We start from the raw sequence: 21533 nt of genomic DNA, 5'->3' as shown, positions 1-21533 counted from the left end.
GAAAAGAGTGGATTGGGTTGGGTTGCGTTAGGTGGTGTTGCTGTTGCATATGTTTGACTTCCGACTTCAGGTTACTACTACCTGATGTCCTGATATGTCCCTCCCAATGTTGATGTGTTGTCAGCTTCTATTCCCATCAATTTGTTAAATAAGTAAAAAGAGACACTATCATATTTTCTTTTAATTCGGACAAGAAATGATGAATTCAATTACAATTACAATTTAAAGTTGTAGAACACCACTCTTACAACTTTTGAGATTATTATTATTATAATAGAAATGTTTTTTTACAGATTATAGATTTTATTTTTGTCTAGTTAATTCATATCCATAACGTATTAAACTTTTAAAAGTACTAGGTTTTGAATCCATGCTACGCGTGGGTATATTTAATATATTTTGATGAAAACTATATATGATTGATGACAATTATAAAAATATCTTATAAAAAAACTTAAATTAGTGTTAAGGAAAAAAAATTTAGATACACAAATTTTAAAATATAAAAATCAGTTGTATTATAAAATCAAATATGATTAAAAAAATCATGAATTTAACTCGACGTCCAGGCGAGACGAATCAAACTGATGACCTCACATATCCTAAACCATTTATTTGACCACGAGAAAAACGAAATAATTTTATCATCATGAATTTAAATTATTTCATATTTAACTGATCTCTACCACCTATGTTTTCGTGTTTTTTATCAGTGTTTTCTTATTCTCCATATTAATTCTTGTTATTTTCATTGTTAAATTTTGTGGTAATTGTCATCATTACTTTTACCGTCCGGTTATTCGTTATACTCTTTTTCTTCTTCTTCCTCGTCAACTTTTTCACATTCTGCCACTGAAAAACCTTGTTTTAGACTACCACACAACTTGTTAGCCCATCAAACTCCAAGAACAAAATCATTTCTTCTTTCATAAAAATAAAAAATAAGATAAAAAATAAAAAATTAATGAAAGAATATCAACTCATCTATAAAATCATACACAAAATATGTTTTACAGCTCATAAGAAATAAAAAGCACAAACGTAGATAAATAAGATAATTTATGTTTTACATCAATATTTATAAAAATATCAGCTCATCTATAACATCATACACAAAAATATGTTTTAGAGCTCATAAGAAATAAAAAGCACAAACGTAGATTAATAAGATAATTTATGTTTTACATCAATATTTATAATACTTTAAACTTTTAAAAGGTTTCGAAATATAATATTTGAACCTTTTAAAAAATTTCAATATTTATAATATTTTAAAATTTTAAAATTTAAAAATTATAATATTTAAAAACTTTTTAAAGCTAAGAAATTTTAAAAATTTCAATATTTATAATATTTAAACTTTTAAAATTTTTAAATATTACAATAAATTTTTTTGAAACTTTTTAAAGTTTGAATTTGATCAAATAAAATATTGGATCAAACCGAATACAACTTTTAAACTCGGATGCCTGATAAATCAAGCTTTCCTGCTCATTCGTTGTTGGAAGCATATTAATCTTATTTATACTTGTTCTGAATCATTGTCTAAAAATTTTCTAGCCGATGTAGGACATTGTACATAGTTCTTTTACTTCCATAAATTTAAAATTTTACTTTTTCTAAAAAATTCTGGAAATTTAAAAAATGTTTACGAATGACATGTCAAATCCTGATAGGTTGTTTAAAATAATTCTTAATATAAAAAATTCTAAAAATTTAAAAGTTAATTAGTGAAGTGTCTAATCCCTATTGGCGGTTAAAAATCCTAGGTGCACAGCTTAAGAAAATTATAGCTCTTACTTTTATTTAGTATAGATTAAATTTATTTCGGGATGTATAAGAGTTTAGGATTACGATTACGTACAAATGAGATTTAATTTGAGATGTATAACTGTATAAGTTAGGAGTGAACCAAATTATGACTTGCACACTTTACTTTCCAGTTACTTAAATACTAAACAACTTAATTATCAGTATCATCCGAATGAGTAATTGTAACAAATAATGTCATAAATTAAAGTTTTACTTTAAGCATCAACATACGTATAAAGTATATTAACCATTCCACTTTTCTAGATATGGTTCTCTCTATCGCATTGCAGTCTATTATAATTGTATGAATAGTTGTAGATCAATATATAATTTGATTTTTCACAACGTGTTTGCTCTCTCACTCGATTCTACCACTTTGTCTTCTTTATTTTTTTTATCTACAACTATTCTACAATTATAATAGACTGCAATACCACTTTGTCTTCTTTATTTTTCCTCATATATAAAGTATCTTCGTGTCGTCTTCATCATTTTCCTAAGAATTTATCTTAATTTTTTTGAAAAAATTGACTAAATCAATTGCAAATGGAAATTTAGAAAGAGTTGACATTTGTTTGTAGAATGTATAGATTAACAAACATTCCCTTAAATTATGAGCTAACTTGGAAAGTCTAATAAAAACTAAAATATTGATAATATCGAAAATTAAAGAACAATGTACTATGTTTGAGAATTGAGATTTACAAAACAAAAAAAATATACAAAAAATGCCCAAAACGTACGTTCAAAAATATATTAAAAAAAAACTCTCTTTATTTGTTCATATTCTAAATATTTGATTTTAATTTTTTTATTTCCAAAAATTTACCTGTAGTCGACGTTAATGATGTAGCTGACGTTTGTTTATTTTGGTCTTGCACACAATAAAAATTTAATGAAATGTGTTGTTGTTTCTATCAAAAGATATCGAAATTACGATTAACAAAAAGTTATGTGTAAAATCAAAACTAGGATGTTCTAAAAGGGGTCGCGGTTGTAGGAAGAGCAAAGGATCTGGCCTGAAATGGAGGCAGTCATCGCCATCAACCTCGCATAATAGTTGGCTGCTACAATCGGAGTCCGGCGAAAGAAGTTAGTCCTCTTAACACACACCTCAATATACCTAAGTGCTTGTTTTTGCTGTGCCTTCATTGCCACGTAATCACGCTCATACATGGACGCATAAGCACTCTGAAGACGAGAAACCACGACGTTGTACGCGATCTTGCAAGCGGAGAAAACAGCTTTGTCCCGAGAATCTCTTGTATTTGGGAGAAGATAGTCTTGGATTTGAGAAACCGTCTCCATAGCATAGGTCAGAGCTCTTTTTGTCGTCACTTTTGTTATGGTATCGATGTCTGCGTGGGACGAGTCAAGCTGTGACGTGACAATCGACTCACACTCATTGAAGTTAACTGTTTGGCTACAGATTATGTCGATTACAGACTTTATTGGCCGATCAGGATCCACTGTTGAGGAAGAAGGTACATGTGAAATCAAGATCGTCACAAGAGTAGTGATGATCAGATTCGTATTCATATTGAGAGTCGTTGTGGTGTGTGGTTTATGTGCTTAAGAAACCATACAAAAAGCTTGTAAATTTATGCTCGGATTACTTTACATTTTGAGTATAATAACTTAAATTGAAATCAATAATACTAACGTTCAAGTTATACTTTATTAATTTTCTTATCTATATAAACAATTTGCATAAATTTGAAACAATAAATTACGGTCAATGGAACTTGACCAAAAAAAAGAGTTATGGTCAATGTTGTTATACCAAAACCAAAAGATTCAGTCAACGATTAAATGAATCGGATTAATGTTATAAAATCCATAAGTTTATATTAATTAAGATTTTTGTAAAATCTATAATTTAAAGAATTTTATTACGGTTAAGGAAATAAAAGGAGAAAATTAAAACCATAATCTTTTTATTTATGATTTTGTGAAAAATGATGTGGTGTATATCTAAATGCCCACACCTATTTTAATTTGTTGTTAGCTTTTAGTAGCACAACATTGTTTGCTTAATAAACTACATAATATTCGATTAAAAAGTTAAAAAAAAAAAAACATAAATATATGGTATTCTAAATGGCTGAAACATTATAGTTAATCACAGTACAATTATATTTAAGAGTTACAATAAGTCAATAACGTATCAGCAACAATTGTTTCTTTTCATGAGATCGATCAGGTATAACTTTATTAGTAAAACCTTTATCATACAATGATACAAGAGTCCTAGAATACAGTGGTCTTAGAGTACTTCAAAAAGAACTCTTCATTGTTACAGTAATTAAATAAAACCGTATAGACCTGAATCAACAGTTTTGGGAACCTGCTTGAGAAGTAACTATCAAACCCGTCAGGTACACTCCCAAGTAGCTCTTGTAATTCTTTAGGAAGCTCTCTATAGTGATTAAGTTTGTTCCGTATGACCCTTAACAAATCTCTGATGCTGTCAAACTTGTACCGCCTGTAACGCCCGATATTGTCTAAGAATAAGCTATCCAGTTTCTCATCCCACCGCCCGTTTAATGTAACCGTTGCTGTGCTTTCAAGTGCTGCCAAGAGCTGTGAGCCTTCTTCTCGGTTTTCTAATTCCACTCTATCACTTGCATCCCGGAGGAAAGACAATCTCATGTCTGAGTTCCAGAACAATGGGTGATGCAGCACTTCTTGTGCTCTCGGTCTGCATTTTCAAAATATAGAAAATATAAATGCTAGTTTTGATAACAATAGTATCAACCAAAAGTGTCATTCGTACCTCAAATTTGGATCCGGGTGCAGGAGACCAGAGAGAAGATGAACAGCTTCTGGAAGACTCTCGATCAAGAAAAGATCTTTTCGATCATTTACAACGTTTATGTCCCTCTCATAGTTGTCTCCATAAGGATGTTTACCTCCAGTCATACAGAAAAACAGAACACACCCTAAACTGAAGAGATCAACGGCTCTTGTTTGTCGTTCATTGCGGAGTTGTTCAGGTGCTTGCCAACCAGAACTTCCAGAACCTATCATTAAAAACAACAATCAAATATGAGAAGAATATATCATTTTATGTTTCCATCGTTACATTGTATCATCTAAACTTACCAGTTGAATTTCTAGTGAGGGCACTATTGTCGGCTGGCAAGTGCTTGCTAATACCCATATCTGATAACTTTGCACTTACAGATGAGTTCTTAACAATCAATACATTTTGGGGCTTTAGATCTCGATGTACAATCCCAATATCATGCAAATGAACTAGACCAGCAATTATATCACTGTAACACAAACATACAAAAGATCAGAAAGATGTGTGCAACCTTTGATTATAAGTGTCAAATATGAGAAACCAAACAAACCTCATTAACTTCAACAAAACAGTAGACGGATGTCCGTTTTCCTTCCATAGCTCAACTTTCTTGCCATCTTCGAGGATTGGGATGATCTGGCTCGAATGTACACTACTTGAAGATGTTGGACTCTCAAGCAGTCCAGAGGATGATGCATGGATGAGATCGTTTAAGCTACAAGCACACCGTTCTAATGAAATATAGATAAAATGTTCATCCTGGTCAACCCCATACCAGCGGACAATATTTGGATGTTTGTCTGAAGCCATGAGGTTCAAAATCTCCTTCTGAGCAACTTCATGATGCGTTTGTACTAGACGCTTAACCGCTACAAGACGACCTTCATAGGACCCCTCAAGCACAACAGTCCCATTGCTCCCTTTAGCAATCTCCTTGTTGGATACACACAGTTTACCAACCCTATATCCTTCGGCCAGACTATTATTGAGGCCAGGGAAAGCAGTCAGAAACCTCTTCTCATTATCTTCATTAGAGGGATCTTTGTTCTCTTTCTTGTGAGCAGCCTTTATAGTCCCATTTTTCTTGGCCTTTTTCTTCTTCGGTATCGCGACTGGCACTTCAGAAATTTCCTTGATCCGCATGCTCTTTCTTAACCGGCAAAAGAAAATGCCGCAAACAGAAAGCATAGTAACACAAAAGCCGAAAAGTAGGACAACCAAACCAGAAAATTTGCTAGCCAAGCTTGCCTGTGTAGTGCTTCCATCAATAATATCAGTGATCTGAGATATCACAGTCTCCGGCAGGGGAAGTGACAGGACTTCTTCAGCCTCTTTATTGCTCGGAAGTGCCAACTGATTCCCATCTCCAGGAGCCAACTGATTAGGTTTTCTATCTTGAAATGGAAGATACAACGCCTCGTCTAGAAAACCAAGTCTCGGAAACAGTGTTTCATAGTTAACATTACGTAACTGGACCATAGGAACACTTGTAGTATACGATAGCGGTAACTGGTTTTTGCCCCAAGAAGTTCTAATAGGAATACCATCTGATGAAGATAACCCACCCATGAGCTGTACACTCTCATGATTCTGTAGTTTAGCTTCCATCTTAGAATAAGAAACACTCCACAAAACATCTCCAAACTTTGATATACACTGGATTTTAAAATCTTTTCTCTCAATGTAAACCAGCTCAGGAAGATCTTCAGATTCCTTAAACCCCGGTCCAAATAGTAACGGAGTTTCTTTAGACAAAACAATAGCTTTCTCTTTATCATTTTCAACGAATGTATCAGAATATAACTCATCCATTCTATACCTCTTAACCAATTTCCCAGTCTTCCAATCCAAGAGAAACACAGATGTGTCTTTCTTACCCAAAACAATCCTATCCGTCGAAGTATACGGCAATGTTCCAATGAAATCCGAAGCATCCACTATCTAAAACATCAAAAAAAGATACACACTTATCCATATCAAACTACTTTGGTGAGAAACTCTAACTAAAAATGAGGTTAACAAACATCATACGAAAAGACAGACACCTTAGTTATGCGTTTGCCTTTACGCATAGAGGAATTGTAAAGTTGCCAATTCTTATCACAATCCATGTAAAAGTCATCACCAAGAGCCGAGGCACGTTCCTCATCAGTGGTGTAATGGTAATGAGGAGCTTGGTATGATGAGTATATAGGCTCATTGGTATGAAATGTCCAATCCAGCTTCTGAGAAGACATATCCACTAAAGATATAGACCCGTCTACCGTAGAAAGCAACACATAATCAGATTCTCTGTAGGAAAAAAAAAAAAAAACACAATCTTTAGCTTGTTAAGAACAACATAGTCCAAGAAACCTAAAAACACTGACTTGAAATATAAAAAAATGTCAACTTTAAGACGAATTCAAATAGATAAGGTTTAATCAAATCAAACCCATCAAAATGAAATTAGAGAGAAGAGAATGAAGTCAAAAACAAAGCAGGACATGGATCGATCAATTAACAATCGAAAGAAGAAGACTAACCGATCAGGCTGAGAGATTTGATTGGAAAGAGATTTGTCATAGAATTTGGAGATTTCAGATCCCTTGAGACTGTTAGCTAATGGAGATACGAGCAGGAACAGAATCAAATCAAGTAGTGCTGATCCTCTCATCGCCTTTTTTTAAATTAGAATACCATTGAAATGTTTCTTCTTGATCGAATGAATTTGCAGCTGTACCTTGAGGGGGGGGTTTATGCAGATCTCAATCTACGAGAAATCGAGAATTCTCAATATTTCGAAAACGTAACAAAATCTGATCTATTTTTGGGGTTTGAGTTCGCAAACTGCTGTCGGAAATGTTACAGTGTCGACGGGTCTTCTAGATTTCTTCATCTTCAAGCTCGTCGAGTATGGGATAATAACAATCGTTAACCGGTCCGGTTTTAATACTTTTTATATTTTTTATTCTCGGTTTAAACTGGATGCGTCAATTTAGTAATTTTGGTTCGGTACCATTCCAAATTAGCTTATCCGCTACAAGACAACATTCAGACCGATTTTATAATCATGGCTTGTTGCAGAGCACAACATGGTAAGCTTTAGCTTCTACGGAACTCTGGCTGCATTCTACTTCTGGGATTCTTTTTTGAAATCACAAAACAATTTTTAACGTGCACTTGGATTATTATTATTAAACTTGGAACATACAGAGCCGAAAGGTTTACGACAAAAGTACATATAACCAAAACAGAAAATGAAAAGCGATAGAGAAAGTCTTTTTTCTTTTGCAGAAGTCAACTTCCAGGTGCACGAGTCTCTCAATCAAACAACACCAGTTTTGACTACAGACCATAAGCTCAGAAGTCTCCACCACGAAGACGAAGAACCAAGTGAAGGGTTGATTCCTTCTGGATATTGTAATCTGCAAGAGTCCGACCATCCTCAAGCTGTTTCCCAGCGAAGATGAGTCTCTGTTGGTCCGGAGGGATCCCTTCCTTATCCTGAATCTTGGCCTTGACGTTATCGATTGTGTCTGAGCTCTCTACCTCCAAAGTGATAGTCTTCCCTGTCAAAGTCTTCACAAAGATTTGCATACCACCACGGAGACGCAAAACAAGGTGAAGGGTTGATTCCTTCTGGATGTTGTAATCCGCAAGGGTGCGTCCATCTTCAAGCTGTTTCCCTGCAAAGATGAGCCTCTGCTGGTCTGGTGGGATTCCTTCTTTATCCTGGATCTTAGCCTTGACGTTATCAATTGTGTCAGAGCTCTCAACCTCCAAAGTGATGGTCTTTCCGGTAAGGGTCTTCACAAAAATCTGCATACCACCTCTGAGACGAAGCACCAAGTGGAGAGTAGACTCTTTCTGGATATTGTAGTCAGCTAGCGTGCGTCCATCCTCAAGCTGCTTACCGGCAAAGATAAGCCTCTGCTGGTCCGGAGGAATCCCTTCTTTATCCTGAATCTTAGCTTTAACATTGTCAATCGTATCCGAACTCTCAACCTCGAGGGTGATGGTTTTACCAGTCAACGTCTTCACAAAGATCTGCATACCACCTCTTAATCGGAGAACCAAGTGAAGGGTTGATTCTTTCTGGATGTTGTAATCCGCCAAGGTACGACCATCCTCTAGCTGTTTACCAGCAAAGATCAACCTTTGCTGATCCGGAGGGATCCCTTCCTTGTCCTGAATCTTTGCCTTAACATTGTCGATGGTGTCAGAACTCTCAACCTCGAGAGTAATGGTCTTGCCAGTGAGTGTTTTCACGAAAATTTGCATCTGCAGAAACAAACAAAACAAGTAATCGAACAGCCAAACATACACCAAACTTATAAAAAAAAACCCTAATAAGAAATCAAAACAACAACGTAAGAGAACGGATCTAGATAACAAGTAATCGATGAGCAAACTAAAACGAACCCTAACAAGAAATCAAAATAACACCAAAGAGAACGGATCTACATAAATAAAGAACCCATAAAACAAACTCAATAAAACCCAAAATTTCACTGCGAAAAGCACAATCAAGCATTAGAGTGAACAGATCTAAACGATATAGTTCTCAACTAAGACCTAAAAGTCACAAAATTCGAAAAAACATGCCAAATCTGACGAACTACGAATAGAGAGATCTAAGTAATCGAGGTTCAGATCTGAACGAATTCAGAAGACGAAAAGCAAAATTAAAAGAAAAGGAATCATAAGAAACATGGTACAGTACCTTGAAAGAGAGAATCGTAAGAGATTTGGAGAGCGTTGCGATTTTAGGGTTTTGAGAGATGATGATGATGATGATACGAAGAAGAGATCGAAATAATAAGAATGAGAAGATGAAGGTCTTTTTTTATTGATAGTGATCACTAGGCCCAAGGCCTAAACCGACTTATTTGTGTTTAATTAATTGAACGCGGCAATCTACAAGAAAATATATATATTTTAACTTTTAAGAAATTAATAATGGCAATTTTTTTTTTTTTTTTTTGGATAAATGTATACAGGTTTGTTTGTATTAGGAAACATGTTTTTTTTTTCTTTATGAGTTTTTTCACAAATTTAGATTGACATAAATGGTAATGAGTGATATTGAAAAGAAAAGAAGAAGAATAATTCAATATTTTTAATTACCATATTATGATCCAGATTTTGTTAAGAATTCAAAAAATATATCTAACAATTTTAATAACCAAAAAAACAAAACAAAATAAATGTAAATATTAGATACTCCAATTAGATTTAATGAAATAAAAAAAAGGCCATAAGGATAAAAAAAAAAAAAAAAAACACCATATATAGTTGTTTACGTATCATAATATGCTCATGCTTTGGTTACAGCATATAAATATAATATTTGATTATGTGAAAATTGCAAGAAAACATATTAATTGACCTCTAGATCACAAGACTCAATGGCGAATAACAACATGACTGATGTCGATGATGTCGTTGTTGGGGACAATAGCATCGAGATTGAGAGCGAACGGACCATATTTCTAACGTTTGCTCGTGGGGTTCCTGTGTCGGAGGCAGAGGTGAAGCAGTTTTTCACAGTAACGTATGGTGAAAATTGTGTTAAAGGCGTTGACATGCAATATAGCGATGGTCAACAACAATCACTATTTGCTCGGTTGTTCTTGGACTCTGTCGCTACCATGAATCGCATACTCGATGGCAAACGCGAACAGAGTAAAAAGTTCTTGATCAACGAGAAGCTCATTTGGGCTCGTAAGCACGAGATTTAGGATGTATCTGTTTAATTAATTACATCCCAAATGGATTATATCATATATATATATATATATATAAGTTTCTCGTTTTCTTGTTACTCTTCTGATGCAAAAGTTTTATCTTATGTTCTGATGTAGTCTAATAACTAGAAAAAAAAACAGTATGTAACTTCCCGACTACACTGGGTTTCTTCACTTTGAATGAAATATATTTTCACATAATTTTGTTAACTACAGTTTTAATGCAATTGTAGTGATTTTCATGGACGATTTCATGATAACCAAAATTTTATATACATCATCAAATTACTTGTGAAGTACGTTAATCTCTTGAAACACATGAACTAAAGAAGGAAGAATATATACCATCTCCGAACTCATTGTCTGCATAACTAGCGCCATTATCATATGATGGAGCTAATGGCGCGAACTTTAAGATGAATTGTTATGTGTGGCTCAGATGAAATATATATGGACTAGCCGAGGGAATCGAGAAGAGGGCTTGTTGCAGAATGGGACTATGGAACTTGATATTTGATCAGTTGAAATTGCATTTCACTTCGGTCAATGTCTCCAATTTCTAGTTTTTTTTTTTAGCTTCGTTGATTTGAATAATAAAATATTGTAAATGCATGGAGGTATCATACTGGGGGTAGAAAATTTATATGGATACCTCAAAAACAGTTTTCTTCTCGAAAATAAAGTTAGAAACTATATTGACTATATATATATATCCAAAAAACGCATAAACAGATTTTACTCCTCTCCTAATTACTCCTTTTTTTTTTTGTTACCATTTCACCTCAGAAGACGCTTCCTTCATATCATCTACTGTTTGTACAAGTAGAAAGAGACACTAACGCAGGTCGTATAACTTCCTTTAAAGTGCCTCTTAAGCTTGAGATTGTATTCTTGAGCGTTTCAAGTTCTGAGTTATCGGCAGAATCATCCAAATGCTCCAAAGACTCGAGCTGCTTCTCCAAGTATCTCCTCAGACTTGCCTCTGCAACATTAATCAGACTAAGAGATGGGTTACTGTGCATGAACTTGGTCACCAGGAACCCGGCTAATATCTGCTGATTGGCCTTCACAAGCTCTGCGACAAAACATGGGAACAGGAGTTCCCCAAAACATGACATAAACCGTTTCTTGGAACTTGCATTTGATTCTCTGGTGTCGGCTTGTCTTATCCGCTCTTCTTGGAACTCTCGAGATAGCTTTCCAATCAGATAGCAGAGGAAGGAGAAGACTGAGCCGTAGCAAGAATCGGAGATGATTGTGGAGAGAGTCCCAGAATATATAACCAGGAGAAGAACTTCATGATGGCTCTGACTCGATAACTCCGGAATGCCTGCTTGTTTCAATTGTTCTTCAACAACATTGAGACATTGAGATCTGATTCGTTCGTAGGGCAACAAAAGAGATATCTTTAGAGCGAGAAATGGGTCAGTGCTGGCCAAGATCCCAGCCAGGCTTTCTGCTTCATTTTCTTCAAGCAGGACCTCTTCAGGTTTCTGAAGCGATCCATCTATAAGTCGTAGAACATTTTCGGGCATGCACAAGGCAATGTACTTTCTCAAAATATCCAGCCAGCACGAATGTAAAGGATGAGCCGAGACTATATATTCCTTTTTTTCTTTCTCCATGGGTTCTGGTTCCTGAAATGTTTCCCATCCATCATTCCAATCATCATTGCTCCAGTCGCTTCCTTGGTCGGTTGCCTCATTAGACGGCAATAGTTCGGCTTTCTTAGCTTCAAACAGCTCTTCCCATCCTTCTAAAATTGCCAGAAGAGCTTCGGCTTGTAAAGCTGTAGTAACAGCAGACGAGAGTTTAGAGAAGCAGGAAACAGATGTCTCGACACTCGATAGATCCTCAGGGGTGATCTCTAAGCCTGGAGCGATGGACACCACAGCAATCTGAGATGATTTAAGTGCGACTAAAGTATTTGTGAGCCTGCTAGAGCCATCAGCCTGGTCTGGCAACGCTTGGTTAAGCGTGGCTTCAGTCTTCTGCATAGACGATAATAGCTCAGCCGAACCATCCCACGGAATAACGTTTGACTGTAGCTCAGATGATGAGCCCTTGATATTCTTACCCGAGATGAACTGCATAAGCTCTAAGGAGTAAACGCGAACTTGACTTGGCAACTCCAGGTTCTCAGAAAATATTACGAGTTGTTCCCAGACTACAAGCCTAACACGCTTCAGCTCTTCCAGGTTGCCTTCCAAATTACTGAGAGAAGAGAGCAATCGGTAAAGATTCTGTGTTTCATGAGCCCCAGACACCAAATTTTGTAAAATGGGTTCAAATATACTCAAGTAAAGGTGTGGAAGATCCTGCATAGCTGTCGGATACCGAGAGGACAAATCTGAGAAGACATCAGAAATGGGTCCAAATCCACAGCCAGAGAAGACCATGGCTCTGCAGAAGTTGAAGATTTCAGTCGCGCAATCACCGGCCAAACCAGATTTAAGGTAGACAAGTATTGCAGCCCAGGCCTGACTTGGGGACAGACTGTCATCCATTACTAGTTTTATGAGAACAGTAAGACAGCTGCTAATGCATTCAGGGCTTAAGATAAGATTCTCCACAAGATTTGGAGTAGATGATTTTACTTCTTGCATCTCATCAGCTAATCTTATCCAAAAGTTAATCAGTAATATAAGACATTCTTGCCATGTAGAACTATCAGGGATATGCACGTACAAGTCATTTGGCGGAAGAACTAATGTGAAATGCCGTTTCAGGATTTCCACAGCTTGCAAAGGTTCCAAGATCCTGACATATACTCTACTGTGGTCATATGTCTGCTCAAGTTGACCGAGGAACCCCTGGAAACTCTCTGCACTTCCAAAATCAAGATCTCTTCTACTCTCCAATGTATCTAACAAATCCATAATATATTGTTTGTAAACATCTTGCCAGGAAATGAGACTGTCGGACGAATTCTCCATGAAGAAGCCAGTGAGAGTTTCTACCATTTTGGCCAAAGCTTCCAAGTTCATCTCATTGATGTGCGCATGGACTTCATTGTTGAAGCTGTCAAAGTTCAAACCTCCCAATGCTGCAATATTTTTGAAATCCAAATCTGTGATAAACGACACTCTACTGCATTCTTGCTTAAGGACGTTATACATATTCGATAACCCAGCAAAGGAACCATGCGGTTGAACCAACAATGATGCTTCCTTGCTTAATTCCAAATGGCAATAGCATTCAGAAAGGAGGCTATATATGTAAGCAATGCGTTGTTTGTTAAGACCACTAACTGCTGGGTACACGATTGTGCTTATGGTTTGTATGGTGTCTGAAGCAAAGAGAAGTATTTCTTCCTTGACCTGTATAATTTCAGCCGTGATGTCCTCATTTGTCCAAATCTCAGAGCGAAGGATAGAGCTTAAATACCTTAATATCACCTGGCAAGAAGACAAAGAAAGGTATATATTAGTTGCGGTTGAGGAAAGTATGTGCAGTAATAAGGTATACACAAAGTGAAATGTACCTCTGACTGGTTCAAGCCATACGTATCAGCCAATGTTAGTACATCTTTCAAAATCAGCTTCTTCTCCGATTTCACAGATTCAATGAGAGAGAAAACAGCAACCTTAATGTATTCAATATCATGGGATAAAAACCTTTCAGTCTCAACCCCGGGGATAATTCTCTCCAGAATTCTAGAACGGTCAGCATCATGCATTTTTTCCTCTAATTTATGTTTCCATTCCTTCCAAAAAGTTGACTGAAGTTTGTCGATCCTCCTCATATCATCTGTATAAAACAGCACCTAAAGGTCAAAAGAAGTTGGCAAAAACAGGTATATTGAAAAAATGATAGACCGAGAAACCCTTACCAGAGAGACTTTCTGTTTGCTTTCTCTCAAAATTCTTCCGAAGCAGTTCTCTCCTCTGGATGGGAGCCGTACACTCTACTCCAGAGTCATGTAGCAAACTATATATCATGCCTAGACTCATGATACTCCGAATTTCTTGGTAGTTCCCCCTTATTCTCAACTGCTTTTCTATAACTTCTACTGCATTAGATGCATCTACTAGATTCAACAGAAACGAGCATCCTATAATGTCTTCCTCTTTTGTTACCGGATGATCAATTATCGAGTCTGTAATCATGGCTATCAGCTCATCTTTTGGTGCAAAACCATTCTTTGCCAGCCAGGATAGAATGGTAACAAGAGCAGTTGCTTTTACGCTGACAAACTGCTTTCCAGGAATGGAATCAAGCGTTAGCCTTTTATCCAACTTCCTATTTCTACCCAGCTTAAGTAACCAGGGAAGATGTGACGCAGCAAACGAGAGAAGCTTCCCATTTTCATTTAGAAGAGATTCCAAGTCCATGCTATTATCAACCGGCAAGTCCTTAGCAACACAAGAAAGTGTATCTTTGACTCTGTCGAAATCTAGTTGTTGATCACTGCTTAGCCCATCAAGCATCTGAGGGAAATCTCTCAGACAAGAAACACCACCCATCTTGTGAAATTCAGGAGAATCCGTCTCTGATAACATTCCCAAAGTCTCGCATTGGCCTTGGAGGTCAAGATCTTTCCATGCGTGCAATAACTCACTGATCGATTCATCATCGCAGTGACACAAAGCAAAGCCAAGTAACTGCTTTCTAGAACTTATATCCATGTGTTCAAGTGCAGGACCTCTTGCTATTGCAGCACCTAAATCCCAAATGGGACCATGCCCTTTTTTGGTTAGAACAAGGCATAGATCAAATGCCACCTGCAGATCGCCTGCAACTGCAGCTTCTCTAGCAATAGCTTCTTCAACAGATGATATCTCTTCTGAAGAATTCAACCCAAGAAGTTTAGCAACCTCAATAAGTTCTTCAACATGTAGATAGGCCCCAGGATGCCCCGTGATTGCCATCTTAATAATCTCCATTGGGTCGTTTACTTGTTTGAACTGCACTGGTAGGAGACTAACCCCAAGATCTGGAAGCCTAACAGTAACTGCATCAATGATATCCGCCTCAGCTTTAATAGTCCGGCTACTAGAAAATATATTGAGACACTCCCTTGCTTTCCATATCTGGAAATATAATTTTCAAAACTGTAAATATAAATATATCCAAGCACAAAGAGAATTGTCGCTGACACTGAACTTTGTGAAAAAAAAACAAAAAATTCTACAGCACCAGAAGCAAGAATTAACAGGATGGTAGGTTGCGTAAATATATATATATATATATATATATTAGCTTTATACACAAGCAAAGAAACACCACTTACTTCTTCAGAAGCAAGGCTAGGAGCAGAGAAGAAGTATTCCTTTGCAGCATTTATAACAAGACTCTCTGCCTTCTCTGATGGCAGAGCAACTGAGCCTGTACCCTTGAGATAATTTCTAGCCAGAGAAAATTTTCCAGCTTTTAGAAGTCCTCTACAGAACTCTGTCAGCACAAACTCAAGATCAAGGAAAGAAAAGGCTTTCTCTTGCAACTGTCGCAGATCACGCCACATGCATGCCCAGTCATTATCAGATCGTCCAGGTTGACGACGAACAAATTTTGAAAGTATGAGTCGAAGGATCTGCTTTACACCCTTTTCATCCAAATGAACCTCAAGAAAATAATTAATTGGTTTCGGGACCTGTGTAGAAAAAAACGCAGAATTATAACTTTCAAACATAAAATCTCTTGGTACCTTCTACACAGGTAGAGAACCAGTTGAGTGCACAAGTTTCTATACTTAAGTTAGTTCATTTCACATATGTATGTGCACACAGAACAAGGCTACAAATTTTTTGCTATGAGATACCAACTTAATTCAAGATACAGACAAATTTTGAAACCTGATAAATTTCTAAAAGCCTCCCTGCTTCTATATGACCTTCCGCCAGTTTGAGCCTTTTCTGAATGTCTTCACCAACAATATCTGCAATTGCATGGGTTTCAGTTTGGTTTAGCAATGACTCGATAAGGACATCTGATCATTTAGTTACATAGACTTGGGGTTGGGATACATTGGATCTGGACTACTAACCATTTATCTTCGGTAGCTTTGATAGCATTGTTGCCATGACATTCCACTTATCTGTAACTTTGCACAGATACAGACATTGCAGAGCACAATCAACAACTTGAACCTCATCCTTAAAAAAACAAACAGTATACAAATCCATACACCCTTCCTCAATAACTTTTGAGCATAAATCAATCTCATTTTTTGCTGCCATCTCCTTCAGCCATTTAACTAGAAATGACTCCTCATTACGACTGTTTGTCCCCAAAAACCTTTTCTGCATAAATGGAATTGCCTTGTCATGCAATCTTCTAACCACAGTTTCAGTTTTAATCCCTTCAAGCATCATTTTAAATTTCTCATAATTAGATAAATGCTCCCACCCAACAAGGCTTAAGCTGAAGCAGATTTCGCCTCCAATTTCATCAGAATAAATTATCTGGTGCAAGTATGATAGATCTTCATGGAACTGTTCCAATTCAGACATGCCTTTTTTCCATGCAATATCAATCAAGCAAGTACAGTTGTCTAACAGCCCAGTGGAAGAATCAATATCTCTAGCTCTATTTTTATACCATGCAGCAAGTTCTTCTGATGATGGCCAATTATACCCCAAACACCTTCTAACAATTGGCTCAGTTTGAATCTGAGAATCATTCTTTCTATTCTCCGGCAATTTATTAATAAATCTAACCATCTTCTCACATTCAACCCAGTCTTCTTCTCTCACTGCCATACTAGTTGGAGGAGATTTTCCCGGAAGAAGATGTGCATACGTTTCAACGGGAACTGTTTCAGGAATAGCTGCCAAAATTTGCAGCATGAAAGATGCAAGTGAATAAGGATGCCGCTTAAAGAGCAGGTTTAAGGCCCCTATCCTCCCGCTCTCAGCAAGTGCAATAGCAGCCTGATTGATAGGATTGCTCCGAAATTTTCTGTAATCCTGCACCGAATATCTGTAGAGACAATGTCATTAACCCTTTCTAAAAGTAACTGGATAGTTAAGTTTAAATGTAGCTTGAAAGTGACCGAAAATTCTGTAATGCAGAACCTAATGCAAAAAGCTTGGAGATATCGGATGAAAACTGTCTGTGTGGTTATTTAAGGGTGGCAAATGAGGGTTGTAAGTTTTTCAAGTAGCAATCAAACACACGAAATTACCTAACCAAATTCTAAACGACACTCATTCTATGTTGGATAACCATAGACCCAAAACAAACCTGGATATGCAAGACCTAAATAGTACTATATGGCATACCAGCTTACCTATCTGCAGAAAGGAAAAGAAGATGCAAGTGTAAAGATATATACCTGCCCATACTTATCCCCAAATATGTGTCGAGCCTTTCACTAAACTGTAATAGTCGAAGCCTAGCCAAACGAGATTCCCAAAGTGGTTGGGATTCTTGATCTTCAGATTTAGCGAATACATAGTGATTAGTTAGATTAACTCCATGCGCAAGTAAGGCCTTCATGGAATCTTCTGTTGGCCCAATTCTATTTAAGCATTCGGAGAGCACAAAAGCTTTATCTTTTATCTTTGATAGAATCATGCTCACATCACTTACCATTTTTTCTGAGTTCAACCATCTTGACTTGAATACTTCATCTCTATCCAACCCATGGCTATCAGCAAAATCTAACGCCTCTTGATAGTGGCTTTTCTCAACTAAGATTTTATACATTTCAGGAATTGTTTTCTCAGTAAAAGATATTAGTCTCCATAACATACTATGCTCACTAGTATGATGCAATTCACTTGGGTCCTTGTCAACCTTGGCCAAAGCTGATTTTGCTTCCTGCGTTGAACTTTCTAAAAGAAAAATGTTTCCTTCCAATCTCCTAACTCTTTCCACGACAGGCATAGAATAATTCGTAGCATCCTCTTGAACTATAACACACCTACTGATGTCAACTATACTAATGTTACCGCTCCTTTTCAAAATTGTAAGGGCGTGATCAGACCACCAAGTAAAATCTACGACATTTCTTAAACTTTCTTTCCAACTTTGTAGCGACTTATCTGGCTTCAGGGAATCGGAACTGTCTTCAGAAGGACCGTACGAAAGTGTCAATCTTGCTTTATCTAACTGGAAAAGATGCATGCACCCATTGCTATCAAGACTTGCAACATGTGACCCCTGAGGTGAGATTAATATCTTTGGATATGCCAACTGATCATCTTTGGTCTCACAATATACGCCTTCAAACTTAGTGGTGGACAACAGTTCCAGACCCAAATTCTGACACTTACGCCAAAGTGAAATACACGAGGAACCTGAAGTGCAAGTAAATAAATACATTAACAATCCCAGAAATCATAAATCTACATCTCTGTCCATAGGAAATATTTTCAACAACCACATTACTCATTAAACGACCACAAACACTGATAAAGTATAGGTAGCATTCCTATATAAGAGTATGCAGCTGTGGCTTGCTAAATTGATTGATTTCGAGAGACTGTGTAGCTTTCAAGTCTTAAAAATAAGTACTACGAATTTAAAACTTCCATAACTAAAATAAGTTGTATAAAACCTACCAGAACTCCCTGTCGATGATATGCCTGCAGTACTACCAACAATGAGAAGGAAAGAAAGGTCTGGATGGTAATCAAAGCAAAAAACATGGTTGGGGAATTGCTTTCTCAAAGCTGGGACATTATTTGAAGCATGTTTGGAAACGGCAGAAGCACTTGGCTCCCTACTGATCTCGACATGATGAACAAGTCCATCTGATGTAAGTACACTGAACGAACACCTGCAGGCAAATTGTCATTGGTACAGACCACCAGTCAAAAGAGGTAGGCCTTCATCAAACAAGTATATTAATGCACAAGGGCACATTAGGATCCCAGTATTCTTAATCAATAAGAAATAGGGACGGAAGGAACGTACAAGCATGATGGTTGCAAACCACAGTCGTCCTCAATCAATCCTAGTACTGATGCAGAAACCTTCAAGTTTCTTTTTGTGACTTGACTTATTTCTTCACCATTAGTTCTGATGAAAAAGAGGGTCTCGCTATCATCCACAAGACCAAGAACATCATGTTTTTCGGACCACACTCCAGAAGTAAATGATCCTGATATGTTGGCTGATGCAGAGAACAGAAGTCAAGAGGACCATAGAATGGGCATGGAATAGACCATGAGTTAAGAAAACAGGGAGACAGAAAAAGTATTGCGATGAGAGGATATTTTCGAAAATTAACAAAATAAGAGACAAAAGGATGTTTCCACATACCATCCTTGGTGGAAAAGAGAAAAAGAAAAGTAAATGCATTTTTATAGGCGTTTGTTATCACAGTAAATCAAGTAGATAGTTTTTGAAAAGATAAATGCAGTATTCTACAAATACTTTTATTGGAGTGTGCTATGGCAAATTGGCAATGATCCCCAAAAACCATTATCAGGCAAAAAATATGTGAAACCAAGGGAAGATATGCCAGATTTCTTACATGTAAAACTGCCACATGGTTTCCTGTAATCATCGTCCTTTCGCAAGATTGTAACATGGTTTCCGGAAGTGACGGCAACAAGTTCTCCTCTAGGTGAAATAAATAGTGACACCGGTTTATTAGTTTTTCTCGGATTCCAGTATTCACTCCACTTTTCCTTGAGTTGACTAACACCTTAATACCAGAAAATAAATAATGAAGAAGCCTGTACCAACCAATGGGCTATAATGCTAATTTAACGAAAAGAGATGTGCACAAACATGATTCCTACAAGCTCACAAAACAAAATCTTCAAATTCACAGATCTCTGAGTTTCTGTATGGACTTTGCTAAACGACATAACAAATAATATGGCAGTGAAATTCCCCTCTGTAGTCTACTAAATATCCCAGCATTTTGATAAAACACTTGAATGTATAGAACAGTTCACAGATTCTCCAAATTATAACGAGCAAATAAGAAAACACCCTTGTAAAAAATGTGAAAAAAAAAAGCATCATAAAATCGCGTCCGCGCCAGAACACAGTACTTAACCACCAAAATAATTGGTACCAAGAAAATCTTATTGCTAAGACTCGGAACATGAGCTTAGCAAAAACTAGAGAACATGTAACCAACAAAAACTAGAGAACATGATAAAGCTCCCTGCTTTATTCACCAGCAGGTCAAACAACTAAAGAATCAACCATCTGCAACTAACCTCTAATGGAGACAAGAGACCGAAGCCCTCCTTTGGAATCAGTTCCATCTGCCTAAACTTCGACAGCAGATCAAACCGCAACGTAAGTTATATAAATAAAACACAGCGATCAGTTAAACTCTAATAAGCATGATGAACATTGTACCTGAGGAAGAGGAGGATATCTAGGAACATAAGGCAATGAAGCATGATGACGTATCTCATACAAAACCTTTCTTCCAGGAGTTTCCATGATCAATCGCTTAAGGAGAGTGTGAGATCGATGTTCCTCACACCAGTTTCTAGGAGCTGAACAATCAAATTATAAGATTATTATATATGAACTGAATCGATCAAATCTGAAGTTGTAATCTGAGTCGGAGATCTAATTAGCAGGGTACAGAATCAAAAGAAGGTTTAATAAAATTTTGACACCTTAACCCCCAAACATCAAGCATTCTCATCGTTTGAACCACAAAGTTTTTAATGATTCAAGAAAACCCTTGACAAATTACCAAATTAAACAAGAGTCGATTAGCATACCTAAGCAAGATTTGGTGATTATGCTCGGCGAGATAGAGAGAGAGACCAGTGGCGAATTGAACAGAGAAAACGATGTATTTACTGGCGTGGCGAAGATCCGGGGATGCGACCTCAGATGGTGGAGACAGAAGAGATGCTGAGGAGGAGGAAGAAGACTCCAAACGAAATCTCACCGTCGAGGTACTACTGGTGAATGTGAACTTCGCCGATGAGAAGAGAAAGTGACGATGACGACGACGACTCCGTGAGAAAAAGAACAAAAAAAAAATTACAATACTTGTCCGACTAATATCAATTGAAATGTATCAAAACCGGTCCGGTTCAACCGTGATAATAATGTTTTCTTGTCTTAAGCAGATTGACAATCCAAACCGGTCGGTTCAAATTAAAAATCGAACAAACCGAATAGTTGTATCCTTTGTGAAAGGAATCACAATTTTGATTCATTCCTCTACTCTTCTCTACAGCCAGCCATTAGAAGAGCTCTTTTGGAAAAAGTTTTTCAAAATATGACATCACTGAGACAAGAAGGAGAAC

At 36.8% G+C, this 21533-nt stretch overlaps 5 protein-coding genes across 6 annotated transcripts; 1 reads left to right on the top strand and 4 right to left on the bottom strand.

The window, feature by feature from the left end:
* Window positions 1–2790: 2790 nt before the first annotated feature.
* LOC104738145 (uncharacterized) lies at window positions 2791–3351 on the bottom strand. Its single transcript, XM_010458369.1, has one exon. The coding sequence runs from the start codon at window positions 3349–3351 to the stop codon at window positions 2791–2793; it is 561 nt and encodes a 186-aa protein (XP_010456671.1).
* A 641-nt stretch (window positions 3352–3992) lies between these two features.
* On the bottom strand, window positions 3993–7614 carry LOC104736459 (serine/threonine-protein kinase/endoribonuclease IRE1b). Its single transcript, XM_010456443.2, has 6 exons — window positions 7147–7614; window positions 6667–6913; window positions 5172–6562; window positions 4918–5090; window positions 4589–4835; window positions 3993–4513 (listed from the first exon to the last, which is right to left on the bottom strand). The coding sequence occupies exons 1-6, from the start codon at window positions 7275–7277 to the stop codon at window positions 4063–4065; spliced, it is 2640 nt and encodes an 879-aa protein (XP_010454745.2). The 5' UTR covers window positions 7278–7614; the 3' UTR covers window positions 3993–4062.
* Window positions 7615–7769: 155 nt separating this feature from the next.
* On the bottom strand, window positions 7770–9522 carry LOC104736458 (polyubiquitin 3). The gene is made up of 2 exons (XM_010456442.3): window positions 9327–9522; window positions 7770–8884 (listed from the first exon to the last, which is right to left on the bottom strand). The coding sequence occupies exon 2, from the start codon at window positions 8882–8884 to the stop codon at window positions 7964–7966; it is 921 nt and encodes a 306-aa protein (XP_010454744.1). The 5' UTR covers window positions 9327–9522; the 3' UTR covers window positions 7770–7963.
* A 489-nt stretch (window positions 9523–10011) lies between these two features.
* On the top strand, window positions 10012–10344 carry LOC109128463 (uncharacterized). The gene has a single exon (XM_019234822.2). The coding sequence runs from the start codon at window positions 10012–10014 to the stop codon at window positions 10342–10344; it is 333 nt and encodes a 110-aa protein (XP_019090367.1).
* Window positions 10345–10976: 632 nt separating this feature from the next.
* On the bottom strand, window positions 10977–21271 carry LOC104736457 (MAG2-interacting protein 2). Of its 2 annotated transcripts, none has more exons than XM_087482798.1 (13): window positions 20997–21271; window positions 20620–20762; window positions 20475–20526; window positions 19775–19948; window positions 19213–19411; window positions 18858–19075; window positions 17627–18593; window positions 16337–17271; window positions 16146–16228; window positions 15584–15943; window positions 14183–15383; window positions 13835–14100; window positions 10977–13748 (listed from the first exon to the last, which is right to left on the bottom strand). In XM_087482798.1, exons 2-13 carry the CDS (start codon window positions 20704–20706, stop codon window positions 11154–11156), a joined length of 7137 nt encoding a protein of 2378 aa, XP_087338924.1. In that variant the 5' UTR covers window positions 20707–20762; window positions 20997–21271; the 3' UTR covers window positions 10977–11153. The 2 variants fall into 2 exon arrangements, with proteins under 2 accessions (XP_087338924.1, XP_087338925.1); XM_087482799.1 differs by having other exon boundaries at window positions 20475–20531; window positions 20997–21254.
* Between the last annotated feature and the right edge of the window lie 262 nt (window positions 21272–21533).

Source organism: Camelina sativa, chromosome 13 (assembly GCF_030686135.1).
Source record: "Camelina sativa cultivar CO46 ecotype springtype chromosome 13, ASM3068613v1".
Classification (NCBI taxonomy): Eukaryota; Viridiplantae; Streptophyta; class Magnoliopsida; order Brassicales; family Brassicaceae; genus Camelina; species Camelina sativa.
The sequence above is the reverse complement of the archived record's forward strand: the minus strand, read 5'-3'. Positions and strand labels throughout refer to the sequence as shown.

Coding starts and splice junctions, on each gene's coding strand:
- LOC109128463 (XM_019234822.2), top strand. CDS start 10,012: ATGGCGAATAACAACATGACTGATGTCGATGATGTCGTTGTTGGGGAC.
- LOC104736457 (XM_087482798.1), bottom strand. CDS start 20,706: ATGGAAACTCCTGGAAGAAAGGTTTTGTATGAGATACGTCATCATGCT. Junction 18,594..18,857: donor ATCATCGACAGGGAGTTCTG/GTAGGTTTTATA, acceptor CTTGCACTTCAG/GTTCCTCGTGTATTTCACTT. Junction 13,749..13,834: donor ATGGCTTGAACCAGTCAGAG/GTACATTTCACT, acceptor TCTTCTTGCCAG/GTGATATTAAGGTATTTAAG.
- LOC104738145 (XM_010458369.1), bottom strand. CDS start 3,351: ATGAATACGAATCTGATCATCACTACTCTTGTGACGATCTTGATTTCA.
- LOC104736459 (XM_010456443.2), bottom strand. CDS start 7,277: ATGAGAGGATCAGCACTACTTGATTTGATTCTGTTCCTGCTCGTATCT. Junction 6,914..7,146: donor CAAATCTCTCAGCCTGATCG/GTTAGTCTTCTT, acceptor TTTTTCCTACAG/AGAATCTGATTATGTGTTGC. Junction 5,091..5,171: donor GTTTTGTTGAAGTTAATGAG/GTTTGTTTGGTT, acceptor TTTGTGTTACAG/TGATATAATTGCTGGTCTAG.
- LOC104736458 (XM_010456442.3), bottom strand. CDS start 8,884: ATGCAAATTTTCGTGAAAACACTCACTGGCAAGACCATTACTCTCGAG.